General features: G+C 50.7%; 2 protein-coding genes across 12 annotated transcripts in view; both read left to right on the top strand.

The window, feature by feature from the left end:
- TNIK (TRAF2 and NCK interacting kinase) overlaps positions 1–3,889 on the top strand; it is a 168,616-nt gene extending 164,727 nt beyond the window's left edge. For all 11 annotated transcript variants that reach the window (XM_030027622.2, XM_030027623.2, XM_030027630.2 and 8 more), the window contains 2 exons: positions 315–454; positions 2,303–3,889. In XM_030027622.2, the coding sequence (XP_029883482.1) occupies positions 315–454; positions 2,303–2,386 (224 nt within the window). In that variant the 3' untranslated portion in view covers positions 2,387–3,889. The remainder of the gene's footprint in view (positions 1–314; positions 455–2,302) is intronic.
- A 6,226-nt stretch (positions 3,890–10,115) lies between these two features.
- On the top strand, positions 10,116–22,390 carry SLC2A2 (solute carrier family 2 member 2). Its single transcript, XM_030028934.2, has 11 exons — positions 10,116–10,275; positions 10,914–11,009; positions 11,540–11,814; positions 12,332–12,456; positions 13,243–13,358; positions 14,409–14,571; positions 15,352–15,539; positions 16,634–16,738; positions 18,688–18,789; positions 19,668–19,871; positions 20,078–22,390. The coding sequence occupies exons 1-11, from the start codon at positions 10,243–10,245 to the stop codon at positions 20,267–20,269; spliced, it is 1,599 nt and encodes a 532-aa protein (XP_029884794.1). The 5' UTR covers positions 10,116–10,242; the 3' UTR covers positions 20,270–22,390.
- Positions 22,391–25,176: the final 2,786 nt, after the last annotated feature.

The following is a 25,176-nucleotide window of genomic DNA, read 5'->3' as shown; positions in this document are numbered from 1 at the left end:
TTGCTCTTCTGGCTCTGCTGTTGCTCAGCTCCCATGACCCACGGAGGCAAACCACTGCCCAGCTCCTCACCCGCAGAAATCAGAAGAAGTGATTCTTCTTCTGTTTAAATTACTCAGCAATTTCTGGATGAAAAGTGCTCCGTAAAGATACTATCCCTGCGGGCACACGCCTGACTGCCTGTGCCTCTGGCAGTCAGAGCTCTGCCATTGACCTACATCGGCTTTGAGTAACAGCTGATGAGAGCTTTTCTGCCCGTTGCGTAATATTTGCTCAACACACGTTGTAACACCTACCAAACGCTTCCTTTTGACAGCCTACATTCATTCCAATCAAATAATGGGCTGGGGAGAGAAAGCTATTGAAATTCGGTCAGTGGAGACGGGACATTTGGATGGAGTATTTATGCACAAGCGAGCTCAAAGGTTAAAGTTTCTATGTGAAAGAAATGATAAGGTAAGTCCACTTCAAAGCTTGTATCCGTGCTTTAAGCTACAAGCTACTTTTAGACTTTAAATCTGGTTTATCTTGGGGTTAGTAGTTAATCTGAAGGTCCTATTTGATAAGCAGTGCCCATAAACCCACTCCCAATTAATTCTCTCCAGCGGACGCAGACCTCAGCCTGTGATGGGAAGGTCTGCAAGATCTCTTCCACCTCTAGCTGACATCTGTGTTGACTTGGCTTGACTTTCTCCCAAGTCTTGCATCTGAACGTTAACTATTGAGGCTGCCAAGTGACCTCTGCAAAAGTTGAGAAATGGTAGCGGTAAGGATGTGTAAGTGACCCTGATTTGAGCTCTGGTGCAGAAACATTTTGATGCATTTTTAGATGCATTTTGATGCATCTTACACTATTCTCTCCATGGAGCCCCATCTTTTTCTGTGGACAGCACTGATAAATACCGCTCTAGAGGGTCACCGGAGTTGCTTGGGGAATGCGGTTGTCACGTAGATGACCCCTGCCGTGGGTGTTGCTGAAGGGCAAGGGGTGCAGGGAATGAGGGAAGGAGAAATTGCTGGAGGAAAAAGGAATATTCGCGTGGAAGAGATGGTCGAATGCCGAGGTCTGTTTCTGCTGTTGGTATTTCCTCATCTCCCAAGGCTTCACTGAGATAAATCAAGACCATGCAGCAGGGAGTTCTTTCATAACGAGCATGATCACAGAACAGGTGAAGAAATTGATTGCTCTGTCCCCGGAGCAGGGTTTAATAACGTCCAATAAATAAGGTTTGAGGGCACCACCAGTTTATTGACCAGCTGCTCATTAGTCAAGCATTGCCCCACCTGTTGCATGGAGTTAGGCTGGAGCTCATACCATGGGATGCTGCCCATGAAGCTGAATTTAAGTTGCCCAAATACCTCCAGTTTGCTTTTTTTCCTAACTTTTGAGTACTTGACTGCAGGTTTTATACTGGTTTTTAACGAGTTCTTTTTCTGGTTTGCTCCTATTGATATTTTTTTGCCTTTTCTAAGAAAACTGGAAAAAAAACCCACCTCAATCTTTCTAAAATACTGGAACCAACTGGTCGTTGGTGGATTTGAAATCCTAAAACCAGATGTTTCTCTTTCTGGAGAAATGGTTAACAATGAAAGTCATGTGAAGTTTGAATAATTTTTGGTTTTAAAAAGGACAGAGGCTTCAGATTGTCCTCTTCAATACTTGCAAATTACAACTTATTTTTTAAGACTTCCGTTGGGGTCAAACGCTGGTGGATCCTGACAGAAGAACCAAAAATCGTATTCTTCATAGAGAGTCCTGATAGGTTTCTGTGCTTTGAGCATATTGAAGGAAAGTAGTTTTCCCGAGTTTTACTTTCAGGAACAGCTGAAATACCAGCACTAACTTTTCTGAAGAAAACCATTTCAAACCGAGGCAGATGTTGACCGAAATGGTTAACGTTTCGCAAGATCCAAACCACTGACGGCAATCTTATTAATGTTGCATAATAAATGATGCTGTGGCAGTAAAATGTGATAAACTTGGTATTTTTAAGGTGTTCCAAACCTTGCTCTCTTTGGTAGCGGCAGCGAGGGAGGTTTTATTACTGTGTTTACTAATAAGTGGTTCAATTTGATCCGAGCCTGGTGTGGGTTATCTCCGGCCCCGTAGCTCCGTGGAAAACTGAGAACCAGGCAATGGATCCATGTAAAATTTCTGCTGTCAACTGGAAAAAAGGAGCAGGGAGGGAGGTTTAGGCAGGGGAAACCACGGGGTGTGGGGCAGCTCCTGCTTTCCTTGCTCCCCGAGACAATTAACAGGCTTTTTCTTGCAATAATAAAAATATATTTTTTGCTTCCGAACAGGTATTTTTTGCATCGGTGAGATCCGGAGGAAGCAGCCAAGTGTTTTTCATGACTCTCAACAGAAACTCCATGATGAACTGGTAACAGAGGAGCACTTGGCACTCACCGCCATGGCATTATTTCTAATTTAAAGGACATTAAACACGTGGACTAACACTGTAGAGGCAGATGCGGAGGGTGCCGAGGAACACCGCTCCCCACGCTCCCCCGGCACCGTCAGCCCCGGGGCGGGGGCTGCGGGCAGGGATGGACTTTCGCGCTTGGACCCCCCGAGGTCTCCTGATTACGCTGTGTTATAGTGGGTTATGAGTTTTCCTTTATTTTATTTTATTTTTTTTTAATTTTACTTTTTCTTTGTCCCCTACTTTGTAAGAACGGGGAAAGAAACAGTGTCAAAAAGTCTGTTTTTAATTCTGTCTGCCTGCTAGCATCAAATATATAGTATGTTGTAAAGTTACCAATTAAATCTGGTGAGAGACAGCACAATAAATGTACCTTTTATCTTTGTGATGAAGGCCATAACCATATAGCTGGGTAATTTTAGAAATCTTTTGCCTTCACCAACATTTACATGTTGCTTTTGGCAGCAACGGCTTAACGGATTTTTAAAGAAGAGAAAAAATAATAGGTTTTTTTCCCCTCTTTTGGGAAATGGATTTTAAATGGCTAAACTACTAGCCTTAGACTAATAAAAATCAGCTACCATTTTTGTCAAGTCTGTCAATCCATATTTCTATATGGATCTTCACATAATGGTGTGTCTTGATAGGGACAGAGGTGCCGTTTGTTGTTGCTCCGGAGGTGCCCGCCCGCCCCGGGGTTTGGCCGCGGGCGCCGGGACGGGGGGATCGGAGGAGGAGAGGACGGCGGAGCGCCCGGAGCAGCCCCGCGCTCGGCCCCGAGGCGGGATTCGCGCCCGCAGACGGTGGCTCTCGGGATGCCGCCGGCGCCGGACCCCGATGCCGAAGCCGGGGCGAGCCGTTGGGCGCTCGCGCCCCCTCCCCGATCCCAAACCCGGAGCCGGGCGCCGGTGTGCGGAGGCAACCGGCGCGGGGACGGGGACCGTGAAACGAGCTGCCCGTCCCCCGCGTTGTTGGATTGGGCTTGTAAAGAGCTTAAAAAAAAATATATATGTGTGTGGTTTCTTCGGCCGAGGGTCTGAATCTCTACTCGTTTTCCGCCCCCTCCGCTCCCTAGGAATTACCCAACATACAGTGAAAGAGAACATCTGTGCCGAACCGTGTGTGTGTGTTTAGTTCAGGTTGAATCGTGTCCTTATAAACTCTGCTCAGTTGATTTCCATTTTCGGTGCGTATCTGGGGTTTTCTTTCTCAGTAGCTGCAAGCATGGCCGCCTGTGGTGTTGGGGTGTCGCATAACAAGGTCTGTGTTGCTGGTTTTAACCTACCTCGTTTCGGTTGGGGTTCGTTTTTTGGTTTGGTTTCTTTTTTTTTTTTTCTTTTTTTTTTTTTTTTCCCCGTTCCGCTGTCGATCACAGCTCTGTTACCTCCAGCGACATATAGAGAGCTTAACTGGCAATCTTGGTGTACTCAGTAACGATGGCTTTATTAAAAAATGATTAAATCAACAGGACTTGGTCAAACTCGAATCTTTATCGAGGGTTAAGAAGCGATGCGGGGTGGCGGGGCCGGGCCGGGCCGCCCTCGCCCCACGCGTCCCGCGGGCAGGGCTGCGCGGCAGCGGTACCCGGGCGGGCAGAGCGTCGCGGTTCGGTACCGGCAGGGATTGATGCGGTGGGAATCCTGGCAGGGCACGGCGTCCAGAGGAGCACGGGCAAAAGGTGCTTTGTGGGTGCCGCCTTCACCCGCCCGGCACCCGGCGCAGCCTGCCCAGCGCCTGGCTGAGCACCCTGCCGAGCGCAGGGATGTCCGTAAGACCGCAATACGGGAATTAAAATCCCATACGAGTCCCGTCACGGACGCTGATTGCCACCAGCTCTTTATATTTTCACTGTGGTTAAAATATAAATAAAAGAAAGCCCAGAGCTTTTTATTACATTGCAAACTGATAACTGTTTGGGGGGGGGGGTGTCCCCCTTGAAGTGACAAATACACAGCTTTGGATTATTATTTTTTTTTTTTTTATATTGTGGATTTTGGGGCACAGTGACGAAATAGAAGGGAATTGTTGTGTTTAACCATGAGGTAGTTTGTGAATGTATTTTTTAAAACCTTAGAGTCATTTGAAACAGAAGTCATGAGAAACCAATATTAACGCAGTCTTGTCTATGGAGTGTGTATATGGACGTACCACAGAGCAAACGCGTTTCTGGTGCCAACCACAATAAAACACAAAACTTCAACAGCAAGCCATGCCTTTTATGTTCTGGTAAATAAAACCTGGGGTGTTAACCATGAGCAGGTCGTGGAGGTAAAGCGGCTTTTCAGGGCTCCTTGTCGTGACGCCCTTTGACTGGAGGGTCTCGGGAAAGTGGTGGGTTTGGGCAGGATGAGTGCGGGAGGACGGGGCTTATCCCGAGATGCTGCCCGGCAGCGAGCAGCGGCCGAGGGATGTCTCAACGGACCATCGCCACGTGAAAACTTCTGCTCTTCTACAAAATCAACCCATGGTTATTATAAAGACATGCTTTCCCCTCCAAATATTCCTGGCTTTGATTCGCTTGTGGTTGACCAATGCTATCAGAAACTACTTAATTATGGTGTTTAAAGAAATAAAACCCAGGGTTCCTTTTAAAACCCTGTTTCTGGGAGTTTTTACGCGGAAAACTTACTTGTTCAGCTGAGCAGTGCTGCAGGAGGAAAAAGAGAAATCATGTCTGTGCGTGCAGGAGTCACTTGAGCCTGTTGCAGATTCAATTATTTACAGAGTTGCTGTGAAATACTGCATGAACTTCAGGGATGAGTCGTACCCTCCACGGTAAATGAAAGAAAAGCCCCGAGAGCTGGCACGAGGCCACGCGGGGCCGCTGGTTACCCCCCCAGCACACTGCAGATACTGGGGAGATGCTGGGTACCATTCCCAAGGTAAAGGATGCTCAGAGGTAAGGCTGCAGTGGGAATTGAATGTGTGGGAGTTGAACGTGTTTTCAAATCTGTTTCAGAGTGATTATCAAATGGCATTTTTTTCTCGTGCGATGGTTTTGGGGTCGATCGTATTACATATTTTGAGACAGAACGGGGATGCTCAAGGTGACCCCGGCCCTGGAGCTGGGCTGGTTGCTGGAAATGCTTGAAGCTGTGCTGCAATTCCTCGCCTCGACCCGCGCCCACACAGCCCTGTTGCTGCTCGTGCAACAATTTGTGCGGTGCTGCTCCGTAATTGGGGCCAACGTGAACATCGCTTGGCGTGGGCTGGACCTCCGTGCCGTGCGTGTCCCCGGGATGACAAGCCACCCGTCGGGGGACACGGCTGCTCTAAGGAGAGCCAGCAGAGACGCCCTCGGCAGTAAGGATGCGGTTCAAGGCGTAGGATGCCCGTCGCAACCGCCGTGCCCCTGCGGCATCCGTCCGCAGAGCTGCCGCTTCCCGTCTCACTTGTTGCGACCTACGGCAAAAGAGGTTGGCTGGGTTTTCTTCCCGATTTTTCTTGTCTGGGAGATGCTGCATCGCCCAGAGCTGGGGAGGTGGGAAGGGCCCCATTAAACCCCCCTGGTTTAACGCCACTAGTTTTTGCTGGGAGGGTACAAGGCCGACACACCGGTATCTTTACAACTGTGCTGTAAAGGCACCAAATTCTCCCTCTCAAATGTATTTTGTCAGGCTGACCCCGGTCCCGCAGGTGGCCGCAGAGCTGCTGCCTGCCCCGGCTGCTGTGCATATATAGAGAAAAAATGAACATGCATCGTGTTCTTTTCGAGCCTGCTTCTGATGTGCCTCTCATCAGCGTCCTCGTACCTGGAGAGCCGCAACCTTATGGTCTGGATCTTCCTTTTTTTTTCTTTTTGTTTTGGTTTATGCTTTCTTTTTTTTCTTTTTTTTTTTTTTTTTACCATCAAAGCTGCCTCTGAATGACCCAAAGGCAGTAAAACGGGTGGGTGTGCAAATTACCCCAGCCGCAGAGACAGCCAGCTGTCTATGGAATCTTTAAATTCCTTTCACTGATGTGACAGCATGGTTAATTGTTCAAAAGCAAAGCCCAACCATAAACTTTAACCCATTGCTTTTATCTCATAGCATTAGATTTAGCAACAACACCAATTACAGTAGACGCAACATAGAGTAGGCAACAAGCGTGGCAGTTCTGCAAAACAGTAACATTATACATAGTTCTTACACTTCATTATTAAAATAAAGCATTAGCAATAATGCAAGCACTGTTGTTTGCAAATAATGTAAATGATGCCCACCACGAAATGCTAAGATTCGTGCTACAAGGTGCAGTCACCCAGGGTAAGGGGCTGGGTGCTGCTTGGGATTCCTGGCATTTACCTATTTTGCACACTCGGGCAATGAGAAGCTACGAGAGCAGTTTGGAGCAGCTTCTTACTGGGAGCCCTGGAGAAAAGCCACAAAACCCTACAGCACTGGCCAAAGCGCTAACCGGCGGTGCGGTGTGTGCTGCTGTCCTGAAAATAGTGAAATTGGTATTTCTACAGCGCTTTACCTAGGAACGGCAGTGATGCCCTCAGTCTGGGGTCACCTGGACCCACGGCAGTGCCCAGCCACGTGTGTGGAGACCCACGTTTGTCATCCGCACGTTCCACCTCTGCATCACACCGCATTCCCTGAATAACTGTGCGATGAATCTTATCTGGCTGAGCTGCCCCATTTGCCCTGACAAGGAAAGCCCCGCGCATACGAGGGGACAGTCTCTGCGCAAGGCAGCGTCCGAGCTGACCGAACGCTCTCATCACCTTCAAACATCCTTTTTTTTTTTTTTTTTTTCTTTTTTTTTTTTTTTCCCCCTAATGAAGCCTCCTACGGTTTTGTGTATCGCTTTTTTCCCCGGCGTCGGTAGGATCAGGGTGACGAGCTGAGCAGCTCAGCCGCCGTCGGCCCGGCGGGGAGTCGCACGGCTGCTGCAGCTGGGACCGGAGCAGCTCCCGCTAGCGCACGAGGTGCGCCTGGGCTGCGGAAAACGGGGCGCTGAGGGTCCCACGCGGGAGCCTGAAGCGCACGCGCTCTTGTCACCCTCGGACCTATTCAAAGATCATCTGAACACGGACAAGAGAAAGCAGGAACAAGCCCCGGGCGGGCAAACCTGGGGTCCCAGCGGCGAGGATGAGGATGGCAGGGCTGGCCCCGCGGGGAAGGTTCCACCTCCCCTTTGCCCCTTCGATCGCCGTGCCCTTGGTCAAATCACTTAACCGCTGCCCGGCGAGGCTCGCCAGCCGTGGGACGGCTCAGTATCGCTCCCGAGCTGCGCCGCGCCGATACCTGCACCCGACGGTCTGCGGTCCCACGGCCGGCTGTCAAACGTGCAAGAGATTTGACGGGCTGATATTCACCCTGGTGGAGTTGGGTCCGGTGCTCTACCGCGTAGAAACATCGCGCTTCGGTTTTCCAAGGTAACAGTCAAGGTGTGATGCTCTGACAGCCCCTTTGGGAAGTGACTGCAGCGGGAACGCAGATTTACACACCGACCTGTCCCATCCCTGAGCCTCGAGCTGGCCTCTGCTCGTCGGCACATCCGCATCCAGAGCCCTGTTCATTAAAAAAAAAAACAGGGGCTTAAATCTGTTAGTGTCACTGAGAGCTAAATATGTGCGTAAACTGCCCGGGGGCAAGGCTCTGGAGGAGGGTATCGCAGCCCAGCTGGGGGCTGCACACAAGAGGGGCGGCAGCCCCAGGCACCCGGTCCCGGCACCCAGCCCAGCAGGGAGGGTAAGAGGGGCCGGGAAGGGATGGGAGAACCCCGGCGTAACTTCGTGCCTTTTGCCAGCGGACCTGGCCAAGGGAGCCTTGGTGGCCATGGGGCTTCCAGGCTTTGGCATCCAAGGTTTCCCGTGGAAGTCGCCGGACCGCTCCTGGGGAGGTGCCTGACGCTTAGCCGTGCCTCCCTGCAGCTCCCCAGCCGCTCCGCACCCCCTCCCCGGGATGCCGGATTAAGGGAGGGTTCTGCTCTGTCAGCAGTAGCAGGGACGACACGACAGGCTACAAACCACTGAAAAGCCACCCCGCTCTCTCCTTTCGGTACGTAGATGGTCTCTGCCCCCTCAAACTGCCCGCCGTAGGCTGGGAAGAGTAGGGGGGGGAAAGCAGCATCCCCCCTCGGCCGCGCACCCGCGATGGGATGGGGATCGCGGAGGGGGACGTCGGTCCTGGCCAGGAGTTTCGCAGTGCCCAAGGGTTTCAGTTTGGGATATTGGGTCAGGGGGTCTCGTTGGTTTTCGGATTCTTGGAGCAGCCTGTTAATTGTCTAATCCTATCCATGCCTCCCGGCATGGAGGCATTTAACCACAATGCAAAGAAACGGTGCTTGTAAATGCCTGGGTATCCACACACAGCGAGCAAACAAACGCGATGGGGAAAGATCTCAGCTGGAAGGACAAATATTGGGGAAAACTTCAAAAAGCTCAGCCTCGGGGCCCTCCCCCTTACAGCATTGAGAGGGGAATGCAGGTGCTACAGCTGGAATCAATGCCGGCATTAATTCAATGAACTTTTCTCCTCCAGTTAAAGTTTTACCTTACTGGAGTAGACCAGTGCAAAGATTAGTGGTCTTACACTCATCCTTTTTTTTTTTTTTTTTCCCCTCTTCCTCTGTAGAAAGTACATTCTGTGCCCATGCGAAGCCTGGCTGACTGAGAGCATCATCCAACTTGGCTGCCAGACCCATCAGGGGCTTATCTGGAAGGTAATGGCATTAATCAGCATTAATCACCTTCTCGTCTGATTCAGACTTTGGCATGTCCGCTACGGATGCTGCCGTCCGCCCCGGCCCTGCAGCTCCATTCGCTGACGATATCGAGGACAGCAAAGCCCGAGCGAGACCAGCTCAGACCAGCTTTTGCAGACGTGCAAAGTTCATGACCACCGAGCGAGCTGTCGTGAAATGGAGAACGCACCACCACATGAGCCAAGCCAAAGGGCTGCGACATTTGGCAGCGTAGGTAGTATTTGCTAGCATCGGCAATATTTGCTAGCATCGGTAATATTTGCTAGCATCGGTAATATTTGACAACGCAGCAATCAGCTGGTGGTGCTGAAAGGCTCAGCGTTCACGCTGTTGTGGGCTTTTTAACAAAAACGTACGTTATTGTGATATTCTGGGTAATTTTGCTATGTTATATCTCCATATACACACACAGCCGTCTCCTCTGAATGCTCAGGGTGTGTACGTACAGGTGGGTACCAGCATTACAGCTACGTGTTGAGGGGGCTGTGTGCGTGCAGGTATGTATGTACGCATGTAGAGAGAGACCTGTATACATCTGTATTTATATATGTTTGGCTGTGTATGTTATATACACACATAAATATGTTTTAAAGCAGGTGCCAAGTGCTATCTAAATAAAACACTCTTAGTCATTTTCTAGCTTCTTTGCTACATATGCTGGAAAGGTTTCTTCTTGCTAATTCAGCAAGAGGCTTGTAATGTAGCACAGAAGGCAAGAAAGGTGTTGAACATCTCGAAGCAGGCTGTAGCACGTTCCCAAGTCCCTGGCATGTCACATCACAGACTGTTCAACCGAGGGACGGCCCCAAACCGGCCTTTCAGCTGGATCCTTCAAATTTCCCAGGTCCACTCCATGTCTTTGCGGCTCTCCCGTTGTTTCGTTTGTCTCCCCAAATACAGGGACTGGTAGTGGCTGCTCTGAGCCGAGCGCTGGCCACATGGAAGGCTTGGGTTTCTCATTAACTCCAGAGTTGATATAGTCCCATCTCTCAGAGCACCAGCCAGTTTTGCTGCCTCCATCCCAGCCAGCCCTGCCGTTCCTCCTCCCCTGCCCAAGCTCCCACCTCGCTCCGCAGCCCAGGACAGTGACCGCTCCCGGGAGGACAGTGGAGGAGCTGCAGGATGGACAAGAAAAGCAAAATGCAGGCAGAGAAGGTAACCATGGCTCGGTGGTATTTTTGCACTAGAATTTCTGCAGGAGCCCAGCGCTGAGCAATGGCGTTTACTGCTTGCCAAGACCAAAACCAGCAAAAAAAATCCCCTCCCCTAATTAATTGCTCTTTGATGTCTGCATACTGAGCACAGGGGCAAAGGGGTCAAGGGATTATTTTTAAGAGCTCCGTCAGCTCGTCGGATAATTTTAACTGCAACGGAAAGAAAAAACACTTGAAACAGCACTGCTGAAAAACAATATTGTGGTCATTTTCTCCTAGCCGTCCTGCTTCAGCGGCGGGGCTGGGGATGGGGCAGGGCACGTTGCTGCTGCCGCCTGCGCTGCCGTACCGGGCAGAGCTCCGGCTCACCGCGAGCACCGGAGAGCCCCGGCACAGATTGCTTTTTGTGGGGCAATGTCGCTCTGCCCTGGGGGCCTCATCCTGCCCACCCCCAGGGGCTTTCCCTTCTCCTTTGGAGCCGGCCAAAGCACCTCTGCTGCGGCGGCAGCAGCATCCCTGGGCGCCGCTGTCCCGGCCAGCCGGGGAGCGGGATCCCTTGGGACGGGGCTGGGATGCAGCCCACTAGGTTTGGGCAGGGGTTTGGACAGGGATGAGGCTGTTCTCTCCTTCTTCCCCCAGCACCTCACGGGAACACTGGTCCTCTCTGTCTTCACCGCGGTGTTGGGCTTCTTCCAGTACGGCTACAGCCTGGGCGTCATTAACGCCCCGCAGAAGGTAAGCCGAGCCCCCCCACGCTGTGCGCAGCCAGGGGACAAGGGCTTCGGGGCAGCCGGGGCTGGCTTGTCCCTTGCAGAAGCCCTCGGGAGGGCTCTGTCCCTTCCCCGGGCGCTATCTCCCGCAGCACAAAGCCCCCGTGATAAGGCAACGGCGAGGACCCCCCCGCCGCCACCCCGCAGTGAAAGGAGCGGGGGTGTCTGCACGTCGTGCTGCCGTCCCCACTGCAACGCGGTCCCCGTGCCCAGACCGAGGGACCGCACCTTTCCGCGGGTGCCGAATCCGGACACCAGGCTCACCCCGTTCCCGGGAGGTGACGTTGGACGAGGGGGGCTGCTCCGCATTCTCCCTCGCGATCCCTCCCCGCTCTGGGGGTCTGGGTGCTGGGGAGCTGTGGGGGACCCCAAGATTTCACCCCTGCAGAGCCTGTGATGAAGAGCTTTTCCCGGGGCGGAAAAAACCCCCAAAACAGGGGTTGAGGGTGGTTATAGATTTGAGCCGACGGCGTTTTTCCTCTTTGCCCATCACAGGTGATAGAAGCCCACTACAGCCGTGTGCTGGGCATCGTCCCCCCGGACAGACATGCCACCGGCGCCGCTGGGGAGGACGGCACCGTCCCCATCCCTGGCACGGAGCCCTGGGGTACCACCGCGGGCACGCTCGCGTCCCCAGCTGACACCAGCGGGGATCTCGCCGCTTCCCCGCACGTCCTCACCATGTACTGGTCCCTCTCCGTCTCCATGTTCGCCGTCGGCGGCATGGTCTCCTCCTTCACCGTGGGGTGGATCGGCGACCGGCTGGGGAGGTGAGAGGAGCTTGTGTGCTGTGAGTCGCGTGCCACAGCCCAAACCTTTTCGTTTGATTTTTTTTTTCCCCTAGAACCGTTTCCTCCCTGTAGAAATACAGTTTGTGTTATTTTCCCCAATGTAATGAAAAAAAAAAACCCTCAAACCTCCATTATACTGTTCCAACCACCACAGAGGTCTAGTTACTAAAATCCTCAATTATAAATCAGATGTTTTATTGTAACTTTTGGCACTTCAGACAAGCAGCTGATGAGCAGCCTTGATTAACTTCCAAATTCCCCCTTTCTTTCCAAGGCAAAAGGGAGAGGAGGCCGTCTGAACGGTGTTTCCGCAGGATGTAGAATATACTTTTAGCTACTCCGACTGCACCCCTGCCCGATATTTTTCAGTGCCTATGATCATTATTTTTTCCCCTGTAGTGCTGATGAAGTCATTTAATAGCTCTGATTGTATGTCGTGATGGCTGCTTTGGCTGAGAGAGGTGCCAGAATGAGCTGTGCCGCTACTGCCTTGCAGGGTGAAAGCCATGCTGGTGGTGAACGTCCTCTCCATCACTGGGAACCTCCTCATGGGGCTGGCGAAATTTGGTCCATCTCACATGCTTATCATCGCCGGGAGAGCAGTCACGGGGCTGTACTGCGGTAAGTCCAGGCAGGGCAAGCATTGCAAACCAGCTTCTTGGCGGGGTTGGGTCCTCCAGGGTTGTACTTAAAGAGTTTCCTATATTTTTTAATCTTTTTTTTTTTTTTAGTTCAGAAGGGGTTTCACAGGTGGGAGTTTCCCTCTTCTCCCTGTGTCTGTCCTTCTCGATCCAGGGTCTTTCCCAGAAGTATTTGGGTTGGCTCTATCATGAAATCGGTTTATTTACATATCCTAGAAAGGAGCGAGTCCCTCCTCTGTATCTCAAGGCTCGATCCCGGTGGTGGCTGTTGTAACAGTATGTTATTAGCCACGCTGTTTGACAGGTTCCCTAGACAACAGTACTATCTAGCAGATAGTACAGGAGCACTGTACATAGCGAGGATAAGATAGTAGGCAAATAATATGGAATTACATTAGAATTAGCTTAGAAGTAACAGCTTATTATCACTGTTACTGGTACGCAAATTCAGTACTCCGCTCTGAAGGTTCCAGGCAAGTTTTAAGAAAGCTCTTTGCTCTGTGATGACTTCTCCCAGTGGACGATCTCTCCTCCATGCTCGTCTGTGTGTGTTCAAGTGTAAAGGCTTCCCAGCCTGGGGCTCTGAATCCAGGGATATCTGAGCACCATTGCAGAGTGTGGGTAGTTCCCAGCCGGGCACGAGGGGCTTGGTGGCACGGGGGATGCCGCAGACGGGCTCCCTCCTCCTTTCCCATTTGGGAAGCGGTTTCTGCTGGTTGCTGAGCTGTGGTCTAGAAGAGGTGACGCCTGCATGTGCTTGGTGCAGGGCTCTCCTCCGGACTCGTGCCCATGTATGTCAGCGAGGTCTCTCCCACGGCCCTTCGAGGAGCGCTGGGGACGTTGCACCAGCTTGCTATCGTCACGGGTATCCTCATCAGCCAGGTAAGAAGGAAAGCGCACGAGTCCAGAGAAGGTACTTCAGAGATTAGGGATACCCCCGTGATACGCTGGGGTGTCGCTCAGCATTCCACCCCAAAACTGAAGGAGAGTGTGAAGCAATATCTGCTCTAATGGGCTTAAAAGCCTACCTTGAGTCAGAGGCGTCCTTAACAAAGACAACTTCTCATGAACTAAAAAGTACTTCTGCAAACAATTTCCCCCCTCCCCTGCAAAGTTTTTGTACGCATCTCATCAGAGTCAGGCTGGATCCTGAACATGAGATCCCTGATATTCAGGTACTCAGAAATGGCTTCATCAGAGAAGGAGGGAGCCCAACGTCTCCATCAGCATTGCCCACCGTGGCAGGAGTCCCAGCTATGTGACAGATGAGCACATAAATATACCAAGAACCAACACATCCGGAGAAACTTAACATAACCACAAAGTTCATCTAATCCGATGTAGTCAAAGACTACGGACAGACCATGGGGAAAATACGCTTACAGGGTAGGTCCTGCCGGCTTCACTGGCTGTGGGGATACAGAAAATGCTTTACAAATTGTGGAAAGAAAAAGGTTGCAAGTACTCACAACCCCTCTGGAGCGCCTTTTTCAGTGTCATAATCACACACGGAAGCAAAGCTCAAGTTAGCCTATTTGCTGAGCCTCATGCTGCACTGCGGCCCCGGTGCTCAGACCGTGCTGGTTAGCAGCCTGTACTTGCTGCTTACGCAGTGGTTCTGGCCAGGCATAGGTCTCCTGCCGGTGGCACATCCCAAGGAGGACCGAGTCACTCCAGGGCAAGGAACAGCCTTGCAGAGGTTTGTCCCACAGCACCTGTAAGCCAAAGTCTTGCTCATGACATTTGACGCCATCCGTTCATTCCCTCCTTGTAAATGTTCATCATAACTAAAGAAATCTGATTGTTAGGACTGAGAATTGGTATTTGCTTCTAGTTTTCTTCCAGGTTGTCACTTCAAAATGCCATAGTGGTCAATCGATTTCTTTTCTAGGGTGCAAAATAAGCCACTCAAACATGCCTCAATTATTCCAGGTCCTCGGACTAGACTTTCTCCTGGGCAATGATGAGATGTGGCCCCTCCTCCTCGGTCTCTCCGGTGTGGCTGCCCTCCTGCAGTTCTTCCTGCTCCTGCTGTGCCCCGAGAGCCCCCGATACCTTTACATCAAACTGGGGAAGGTGGAAGAAGCTAAAAAAAGTAAGAAAGACGCATTCTGGGTTTGTCTGGAGTTGTTTTTACAGTATACATATTATTAAACACAGAAGGGAAAGCCCAGCTGAGGGCTCACACGTGTAACTGGGTATAGTTGCTCCATCCCGCGCAGCGCATTTGCAGGAGGGATTTTGGACACTTGCATATAGTCACTGACTAAGGCATGCTTGCTTCTACGTCGCTGCAAGCGTGAGCCTTAGCGTGTTACTCCCGTCCATCAGACAGATCGCATCTAGCAGATGCCACCCCCAAAAACCCCATTCAGTTGGAAGGGATTTCAACCAGGTGTAAAAATGACATCTTCTGGGGGACAGCTGCTCTCTCCATCCTCACTGCTATTTGCAGCTACACAGCAAATCCACAGCGGTTACTGCAACCACTTACACGTCTTCCAGCGTTGCCCTCCTTAGCTGGTTCCAGCTGCCTCTGCAAAGAGTAAGAGCAGTCAATGGTAGGACACAGCTGAAACTGAGATAAGCAGCTCTGAGCTGCTGAAGTATAAATTAGCTCTGGACCAGAAACTATTTAGACACGTTTGCATGGGAGTAATAAGCATTGCTGAGGGACAGGGCTTGAGTGGGGCGTCTCAGAGCTGCCAGGCAGACACGCTTTTGGGGCTTGATATGCCATAGGAGTCCTCAGAGCAAGAGGACACTACTGTCCATGTGGTTGGCTTACTCTGAGTTTTGGCTAGCGAGATTCTTGTCCTTATTCTACCCCTTATCTACCATTAAAAATAAAATGTCGATCTTTCTTTTTCTTAAGGCTTAAAAAGGCTCAGAGGAAACTGTGACCCGATGAAAGAGATTGCTGAGATGGAAAAGGAAAAGCAAGAAGCCGCTAGTGAAAAGAAAGTCTCCATAAGACAGCTTTTCACCTCTTCGAAGTACAGGCAGGCTGTCATCGTGGCACTGATGGTGCAGATATCTCAGCAGTTCTCAGGAATCAATGCAGTAAGTCCCCCCCAAAACATTTGCCTTTAAAGAAATCCACGCTGAGCATGAAAAGGCAATGCTGGCTCCATCCAAGCCGCGTAGGGGCGAAGAGAAGGCTTTCCCGGGACTGCAGCAGGCTCCTCGGCCACTGCCGCCGGTGTGGAAGGTGGACCGAGCCGGGCTGCGGGAGGGCAGGAGGGGAGAAGGGTGCGAGGGAGTTCAGCACGAAACCAGCTGGGCACAGCAGATCCACGCTCAGCTTTCCCATGACCCTCCTCATACCCGAGTTCGTCAGCGGTTTGCTCTCTTTAATGACTACCCGCTCACCCCAGAAACCACATAATCACTGCTTTCTAGCTATTTTTAGCTAAACAGGTTTTGCAGCACCTCCTGGGATAGCAGAAATCACCATTTTACACCCAGGACCATGGAGCCTCCTTTTAAAAACTGGCTAAGACTCAACTTTTTGAAAGTCTGGTGGAACTTTACAAAGGTTGAGGCCTCTGTCCCACCGGCTTTCAAAACTCTAAGAGCATTTCCACATCGCCAAGTGGAGCAGCACGCAGGGATGCCCAGGCTCGCGGGGCTGAGCCAGGGACGAGCACCCCACGGAGCCCAGCTGCCCTGCTCGAGGCCATGCCCAGCCCCATCCACCGGCCACGGGGTCAGCCACCCATTTATCTCCTGCCCTTAACTTCCACCGGATAGGAATTGCCTTATTCTGGGAGAGAAGGGAGAAATTTGAGTCATTCCATCGGAGCGAGAATATTTTCAAATTCCGGTAAAACGCGGTCATATTAAGGTATTTGTCTCCAGCGCTCGGTGCTGGTGATCTGGCTTTCCAGATGAAACACAGGACTACATGGAAGAAAACAGTTTTAAATGTGCAAATGCAGTAGCTCAGGAAGGGAATTTCAATGGGATTTTTAACTCCCTCAGGCTCCTTTGAAAGTTTCAGCTTTAATTATTATAACAAGCCATTAAAAGTTGAAAAACTAATCATAATTAAATTACTTCACATCTCAGGCAAGCAAGTGCAACTCTTCCCTCAAGAGAACAAAAAGTTCCACCAGCCCTCTTGCCTAATCCTTCATCCTAATGTATTTTGATAGATCTTTTACTACTCTACAAACATTTTCGAGAGAGCTGGAGTTGACCAACCAGTTTACGCAACCATTGGCGTTGGAGTGGTGAACACAGTCTTCACTGTTATCTCCGTAAGTAAATATTTCTGCCCCCCAGACCACAAAAACATGTAAGCTACAATGTGGTTTTGAAACATGATTTTATCCTGGAGCTGGGACTGGGATTTGCAGTTCTGCAGGGCTGACCCTGACACCTTACAGGAACAGTCATTCCCTGGGCAAGTCTCATCTGAAAAATCAAAACTTGAAACACAGCCCGTTGTATCAAACAGCACTGCTAAATGCCTAATGAGTGAAAACTGCATCACCGTGTTCAGGGAAGCTCTGGTAGCTCAGCATTTCCCCCCAGAATAACAGTTGCCTTTGAAACTGAAATTCTGCGGGTCCTATTCCCCTCGGGGAGCAGGCAGGGGATTGGGGTTGCGATGGGAAAGCCAGCAGCTCACGATCTGCCTCTTACCTGTTATCTTTCAAATTGTTTTCTGTATGTACATAGCACCTGCACGAGTGATATCCAAAGGCTATTGCACACTAATAAAAGTAATCTAGCACCTATCCTCATCATATCTATGCAGTGCTCTGCAGCAATAAAAGGATTGTTCCATTTTCACAGCCTTTCCCTTCACTTGTCTCTCTCCTGAGAGTATTAACACAATTCCTATCAGCAGGCAATTATTTTTTTAATGTGGCCATTAATATAAGAAGATCGGGAAATGCCAAGCCCATTTCCCTCACATCTCTAGAGAGACTTAGGGAGAAAAGGTCTTTTACCCACCATGAAGCAGGACTAGCTGCAAGGCAGAAATACACAGCTCTAAGAGATCTCAGTCCAGCATGCGTGAGATGATAGGAGGTCTTAGGATGAACGTGCTTTAGAGGAATACTATCACAGGTCCCGTACAGAGGAGAAGCCGTGATGTTTATTATGAAATGAGGCATGGAGACGTGCGGCTGGAAGACGTATTTCTCCAGCTTGGAGGGTCTCCTGCAGTTCAATTTCCACCCCGGGGCTACGGTACTTGCAGCCTGGGGCATTTGCTCTTTGCTTCTTTTGGCCATGAGCACTTAAAAATTACCTGCGTTTGTCAATAAATGACAGACCCCGATCAAAAGGCAGAAGTGCTGACAGCCGGGTGGACCTTGGCAAGGGGAGAAGGGAGCGCAGAGGCTTGCCCTCAGTAATTTCATGAGTTGGCAGGATGAACTGCCTCCAGCAAAAGAGATCGTCTTGTAGAAGCATAAATCACTTGCTGTAATGACAGGAAAGCTTGAGCTGATGGCCAAAGGTGTCCTTTCAAGCAGAGGGGAAGGAGTAGGCAGCTTCAGAGGCTGGTGCACGGTATTTTAGGGCAGGCCCGATGCACTGTCCTCTGGAGTTACCCAGATCTCCCCATTGGGTGAAGTGACTGGTACAAACTTAGATGTCAAAAGCTGGGTGAGATGACTGGAGTCCATCAAGAGGAGTTGAGAAAGGGCAAGCTAACCCTTGTGGCTACCAGGGAAGCAAAAGGAGTCTGGGAGCAATTGGAGGAAAAATCCTGACTCCACAATCCTGCTACACAACTATCCCTGCCCTAGGACAGGCAAGGTGCAATGGCCCATGATGTGACCTTGCATCATGCTATATTTTGAAGGCTGCTTCCGAACTAATGCAGACCTAGTAAGTTTATTCTTTCCCGGAAAAAAAAAAAAAAAAAAAAAAAAAGAGAGAGAAAAAAGTCCACAGTCAGCAATACATGGGTAGGAGCGGTGGGAAGTCCAGAGAGCTTGGAAATGCATAAGCTCTGAGTATACGTGGTTTTGCCTTGCCCTTGGCAGGGTGGCTGCTCAGCCTGGCTCCCTAGCAGCCACCAGCAGAGTTTCTGACACTTGGAAACCAGCACACAAATCTCTGCCACAAGAGCTAAAAGAGCAGGAGTCCAGTGCGGTAGTGGTAACAGGTTGCTCGTTGCTAATGGACCTGATCGAACCTCCTGAGAGCAGCGGTGCTGGAGGCTGAGCTGCTGCACGTGTTTCTACAGGTCTTTCTGGTGGAGAAGGCGGGCAGGCGGTCCCTGTTCCTGGCTGGTTTGATGGGCATGTTAATAAGCGCCATGGCCATGACAGTTGGACTTGTGCTCCTGGTAAGGATTTCTCTCCATTTTTTCTCCATGTTTTGCAAACAAAAGAAGACAAACCACCTTTTAAAGTGAACGTTTTGCATTTTCATCTCAAAGAACTTCAGTAAACATTTGTTCTTAGAAGGGACAAAGTGGCCACAGCTGGAGCCATCTCTGCGGCCTGAGGACATTGCGCTCCTTAGCCCCTGAGATACCCCAGCGCTGCCAGAAGGGACGTGTGTCCCCTGTCCCCTCCCTGAGTCCGCTGACAACCTCAGCTCCTTTGCACAGCAACTGCGCTATTCCCACGGCATAACCGCATGCCTGCTAAGAAAACCCAGGGCACACCTCCGCGTGCAAACAGTGTGTGCCCTAAACCCTCAACCTGCATCTCCCTGGCTTGGCGCAGGGATGCTAGACTAGCATCTTGTCATAAAAAAAGGGACAAATTATTCCGTCTGACACCCAGGAGGGGGGTCAGACTGTGAGACACGGGGCAGAACAGGCAGAGGACGGAGCCGGCCCCCATCAAAGTCAGTCCAAACCACTGGTGCAAGTCCCTGTCAAGATGTAAAACCAAATAGGGGGTGGCCTCCTTTACTGAGCACCCTGGTTATTAAAGACAACTTGCCTCTTTCTGGCCATCCTGCAGGCAAGGAGCGGGCTCTGAGGTACAGCAGAGCCGATAGCTGTGAGCTCCAACATCCCTCTGCAAGCGGCAACGCTGGCACCACGCGCCCAGCCGGGACCTGGCACAAGAGTTTAGAGCTTTAATTATTCATGTCCAGTCCCCACTTGTCTGAATAGAAAGAAATTTCTGAAAAAGAAGCCTAATTAAAGTAATTAGTGATAATTAATGAGAGTCGTGTTGGGACCGTAACAGCAAGCGCACCCTCTTGCAGAGCCAGTTTACCTGGATGAGCTATGTCAGCATGGTTGCGATCTTCCTCTTCGTCATCTTCTTTGAAGTCGGGCCCGGGCCCATCCCCTGGTTTATCGTAGCCGAACTGTTCAGCCAAGGCCCGCGCCCCGCCGCCATCGCGGTCGCCGGCTTCTGCAACTGGGCCTGCAACTTCATCGTGGGAATGTGTTTCCAGTACATAGCGGTAAGAAATCCCTCTAGAACCGTACAAATAAATGACTGGCACGATCCCACCGCTGGGCTCCCGAAGCAGCCCAGTGGGACGTGGACGTGCCTCCCAGATCTCCGTCCCCAAGCCCCGCCGGGCACCTCAGCCCCCCGGGTGGGAAGGGGAAGCCGTCTCTGCGGTGCTGATGGAAGCGTCCCCTGTTCTCACTTCTCCCACTGCAGGATCTGTGCGGACCGTACGTGTTTGTGATCTTCGCGGCTCTGCTTCTAGTCTTCTTTCTGTTTGCATACTTCAAAGTACCAGAGACGAAAGGGAAGTCCTTTGAGGAGATCGCAGCCGTGTTCCGCCGCAAGAAGTTCCCGGCCAAAGCCATGATTGAGCTGGAAGACCTGCGAGGCAGCGAGGAGGCATAGACATCGCCACGCACCCAGAAAGGAGGGACTGAGCGCAGACCTCCTTCGGGCACCGCAGGAAGAACGTTGGGCAAAAGTCTCATTTCACAAAAACCTTGCAGCTGGTAGACCAGGAGGACCCATCCATCGGATGCCTTCTGGCTGCTGCGGCTCACACCTCTGAGCCGCAGGTGCTAACCTGGCATTTTACTCTGAAATACTCGGTACAACTGGGCTGCAGGAAGAGCCAGGGAAAGGACAGGAGGAATATGTTACATGTGTGTCTCCATGCCCCACTGGAAGAGCCCAGTGGGACCGACGACCTTACTAGTTGGCAAAGCATTACACTGAGCAGGGTCATCACTCAGCTGGAATGAAGGAAAGAGGGGTCGGCTGATGCTGTAGCCTCATGTTTTCACCTTTTTGTCCCATGCTTGCTGCTTCCTTCTGCTGGGTGATCTGATGCCTTGAGAAACCAACTGGTAGTGCAGTTGTGCCATCAGCACACAGCACTCATGGCCCGAGGCGCTAAGGAAAACAGACTGAGCAAGCTCCCCGTTACTCTTGCCTGTGCAGAGGAAGAAGGTGGATCCCACCTGAATCGGCTGGGATGCACCTCACTTGCTTTGCTTTCCGTGCATTATGGAAATGCGCTCCCATCTCATAAGGATTTCTCAAGTCACAACATTTCTTAGGAGAATCTTAGAAACTCTGGCTAGGCTGACATGCACTTTTTTTCTTTTGTTTCAGCCAGACTATTTACCTCCTCTTTCCTCCTAGGAAGTCTCTCCCCGCTCCCTTATGCCTGCTGCAGCACAGGACACAGCACATCATTGACCACACAACGGGTCGGGGCACTCCTGGTCCCCAGGTCAGGAGACACAAGTCCTGCTGCCATCCCTTCCATGCTGTGACCATCACCAGGTCACCTCTCCTCGCTGCTCCTCTTTCCCCACCCTCTGCGTCTGCCTTCCCTTCCTTTTGTGCAATGCTTAGACCCACAAGCTCCAGCTTCAGCCGAGGCCTCGGGCTGCCCGTACTGTAACAATTAATGAGAACCCAAAGGGGAAATGGGAATTGCAGCGTTAACTGGAAGGTGCCCCACTGATCCGACCCCCACTTTGCACCACTTACGGTTTTGCTGGCTGGATGTGCTTCAGCCAAGATAGTGTGCAGGCAGGAGGTTGTGTTGTTTCTACAGCCTTGTTTGTGCTCGTGTTGCTTCTTTATGACACACTTTTACGTGACAAAATCAAACTGCAAGGATTTTTCTTCCTTTTGGGGGGGATATGTTGGAATCATTGTAAAAGCCTGCTCTCTGTTTGCTTGACTAAGATTTGCATGTTCCTTGTTGTGATACCAGGCTACTTTCTAACAACTTTCTCAGGATAGAAACCCATTATTTATTTAGAGATGGAACACCAGCATTGCTCGGTCACTGCGAGCTCATCACGACTGCCAGTGAAGCAGTGACTGTAACGTAACAGAGGATCAAGCATAACGAAAAGCATGAGAATCAACAGGCCAAGGAGGATCACAGGCTGCTGCTATGGGTTTGGTTTTAGGGAAGGTTCATGCTCCTTTCCTTGTGCCTGGACATCTTTCCTTTGTAGACTTTAGTCTCTTGGTATTAAGACCCTAAAGCAAATTCTGGTCCCTTCCAAGTGACTGGAAGCGTAGCCACGAGGTCCACTGGGACAAGCGTCTGGCCCCAGTATGTGCGCTGAAGCAATAAGATTGCACCAAAGGCTTTCCTGGAGTCACTGCTGGGATTTAACTGGAGGAGAACTGGGTCAATGCTGTCATGTGCTACAGCGGTGGGGGACCTGGGACTGACGCGGGGCGTGCAGGGGGTGTGAGAACCAGGGCTCAGGCTGCGGTGCACAGAAGAGAGTAGCAGAGCTGGGGCGCAGGCTCTGGGTCAAACCGTTGGTCTGCGTGCTGCAAACAGGTCTCCCCAGGTGAGACTAGCCGAGAAGACAGGCTCAGAAGCTCTCCATGGTGTCTACTGCAGTTAGTTAAATATTATAATGACTTGTCTGAATGTAAAAAAAGGAAAAAGAAGGAAGAGATGGGTTCTTGCTTTCAGCAATGTTATCTATGTCTGTTACATAAAAGTGACAATGAACAGCATCTATGGCATGTGATGGTTTGTGCTGTTGTTTTTTTTCCCTCTATATCTCAGACATATATGTAACTCCAGATGGGAGGTATTTTCCTGGCAGGACACATTTGCTCCACAGGTGGTAATTGCTGTGCAAACCCTCAGCTAAATCCCTTTGAAATGGATGGTCCAGAGGTGAGACTGCAGGGCTGGGAGGCAGCCCTGGAGCCAGCGGGAGCTGATTCTGGTCGGGATGAACCCTCGCTGGAGGTGTGCCGGCGTCTAACCCCAGCAGTCCCCATGGCCCACCTGTAAAAGCCCACTGTAAAGCATACCTCCGCTTGCATGGATGTCGGTGCAGCTTAAAACTTGGTGCTGGGGCTTTTCTAGGGACGATAGGCAGGAGGAGCATTTGGGGAGTGATGGGGTTCAAAGCAGATTTGCCGCTGCTCTGAGGGCAGAGCCAGGCTGGGTTCCTTCCAGGAACAGGGCGATGGGACAGCAGAGGCAGGGTGGCAGGGAAGGTGCTGGCACTGCGGTCCTGGACATCCCCGCTCAGTCCTTGCGAGCCAACCAGTCTGTACAAACAGAATGGCTCAAGCTACGGCCGCACAACGGCCATACAGGTGGTTTAGCATGAGACAGGCTGTCCAAAACTGCTTCGCTAAACTTCTGCTGAGTTTCGTCCTAATGCCTGAGGGGCATCAGTCAGTGACACTGTCAGTAACTCAGCAGTGAGGGGTCATTTATTTAGCAACACTCTGAGCAACCAGTCTTTGTTTTCCTGTGTGTTACTAGGTGAATGATACGGAAAGCCTGATCCAATAACTGTAGTGCAGCACATACGTTAGTTTAACAAAGCCCACAACACTAACATTACCCACAGCTATATTCCTGAACTTCCTGGAAGATCTGCCTGGGGGTTCAGAGGCACTTAATTAAAATGACTCTATAAAAACGGTTGTCAGCTGAAAGCCGTGCGTATATTTAATCAGGCTTTCTCTCCTCGTTTCATCCCACACCTCTGTGAAGCTTTTGGCTGAGCTATAGTAAAGACCATGTAGTTTGAAGCAGGAGCCTCAGAGCTAGCAGACTTCATGTGCCAATAATTTATTTTTTTCCCAGTCTGCTGCCAGCATGCTGTGAATCCTGCAGGCTAACGAGACGCACCCTGTGCTCGGTCGGTGCCGAGTTTCAGGTTGTTCTTCCTTGCAGCAGCTGCTGTGTGGAAGGGAAGTCAGTCTTCTCCTTCCAGGCTGAGATCTCCCAGCAGGGACCCTCTCTGACCTTCTTGGGCCGCAACCGGACAACATGCCTTCATGCATTTTACTGTTATCATTTCATTTATTAGTATATTCCCCTGGAGATGATGCTTTGCTCATCCCGGGATGTTTCAAATCAATTCTGCTAATGGTTGCAGCGGGGTGGGCTGCAGCCTGGGACAGGACGTGCAGAGCTCGGAGCTGCCGAAGGCTGCAGCAACCCCTGTCCTCGCCAGGGCTGTGGTGGAAGGATTAAGCTGATACGCTGGGCTGGCGCTTTTACCATGTATGACAATGCAGGAAGGGGCCATACGAGTTGGTTAAATCTGCCGATATGTTTACTTTTGTCACATCAGGCTGGTAATTAGGACTGCACACTTTATCTGTCCTTGCCACATGCAAGTTCCAGTTAAAACTTGTTCTTGAGACACAGCTTGTTGAATCATTATTTTTATCTCTCAGCGTAACAGTTTTACTAAGTTGCTAATCATTAAGAAAATTTAAAAGACCGAGTCATACTTATTAGCTAAATGGTCGTTGCACTTTAGTTAACATGCGAAATGTGTTCTCATACTGTGGTTGGCTAATAATGCAATATAATTAATAATCCCTGAGAAAGCATCTTGTCAGCAAGAGCTTTGACAGTGTTTTCCTAATGTGCTGAGATGACAGCCATTAAGACTTTTCTGTTGTGTCAGATAAATGGCTAACGATACCTAGTTTCCCACTCTCTAGGCATAATTTTAAAATTAGTTTGACTTCCCTAATCCAATAAACTCAGGACATTTGGCCCCATTAACACTTGCCACACTAATTTATCACAGATTTTTCTGCCTCACTTCAACTTGTTTTTCATCACTGAGAAGCACTACCCTCCACCTCCTGAGTCAAACAGCTGATGAGGATGAAGCTAACCCAAGTACCACATATGCAGGGGACCAAGTCTTTGAGGTACAATGCATTTTCCAAGGTGTCCAATGTCCTTATCTTTCACTGAAATCTATGGGAGCTGAGGAATTACAATGCAGGACATCAGGTCCGGATCTAGCAGCACATGTAAGCATGAGATTTAATTTAAGGTAACTGAGCCTGTGCTCAAGTGTTTCGCTAAACCCTGAAGCAACACTGGCAAGCTTTACCCAGAGGCACAGCCCGAATAGCTGTGCTGAAAGGGAAGGAATCCCTTCCCCAGCAGGGTGGCAATACATCTTGGCTGTAGATCAGCAGTCCTTAACTTTTACAGGCTGTAGATATAATTGCAGACCTGAGGCTTGGGTAGTGCCTTGTGGTTTTGCCTCCCTGTGCTCTGTTCAGGAGAGAGAGCAGCTCTCCTTGACTACGAAGAGCATCAGGGCCCCCCAGGTCACGGGTGGGATATCACTGTACTAGCACTGTTGCAGCCCCAGGAGGAGGGAACAGCTGGAGTTACTCTGTGCTTTCCCTCTTCCTAGTGGGAGTTACAGGTGGTTCCTGCTAGCTCAATGTCCCTGCGCTGTCACCGCTTGCCTCTGATCTCCAGTGTGTGCCCAGGGCAATTCCCTGGGTAATTTGGACAGTGCAGC

This window comes from Aquila chrysaetos, chromosome 10 (genome assembly GCF_900496995.4).
Source record: "Aquila chrysaetos chrysaetos chromosome 10, bAquChr1.4, whole genome shotgun sequence".
NCBI classification, from domain to species: Eukaryota; Metazoa; Chordata; class Aves; order Accipitriformes; family Accipitridae; genus Aquila; species Aquila chrysaetos.
This window is presented reverse-complemented; position numbering and strand designations above follow the sequence as displayed.

Excerpts from the sequence above, each read along its gene's own strand:
- SLC2A2 (XM_030028934.2), top strand. The coding sequence starts at position 10,243 with ATGGACAAGAAAAGCAAAATGCAGGCAGAGAAG. Across the intron at positions 11,010-11,539 it reads TCATTAACGCCCCGCAGAAG|GTGATAGAAGCCCACTACAG; the intron begins GTAAGCCGAGCC and ends TGCCCATCACAG. Across the intron at positions 15,540-16,633 it reads AGTTCTCAGGAATCAATGCA|ATCTTTTACTACTCTACAAA; the intron begins GTAAGTCCCCCC and ends GTATTTTGATAG.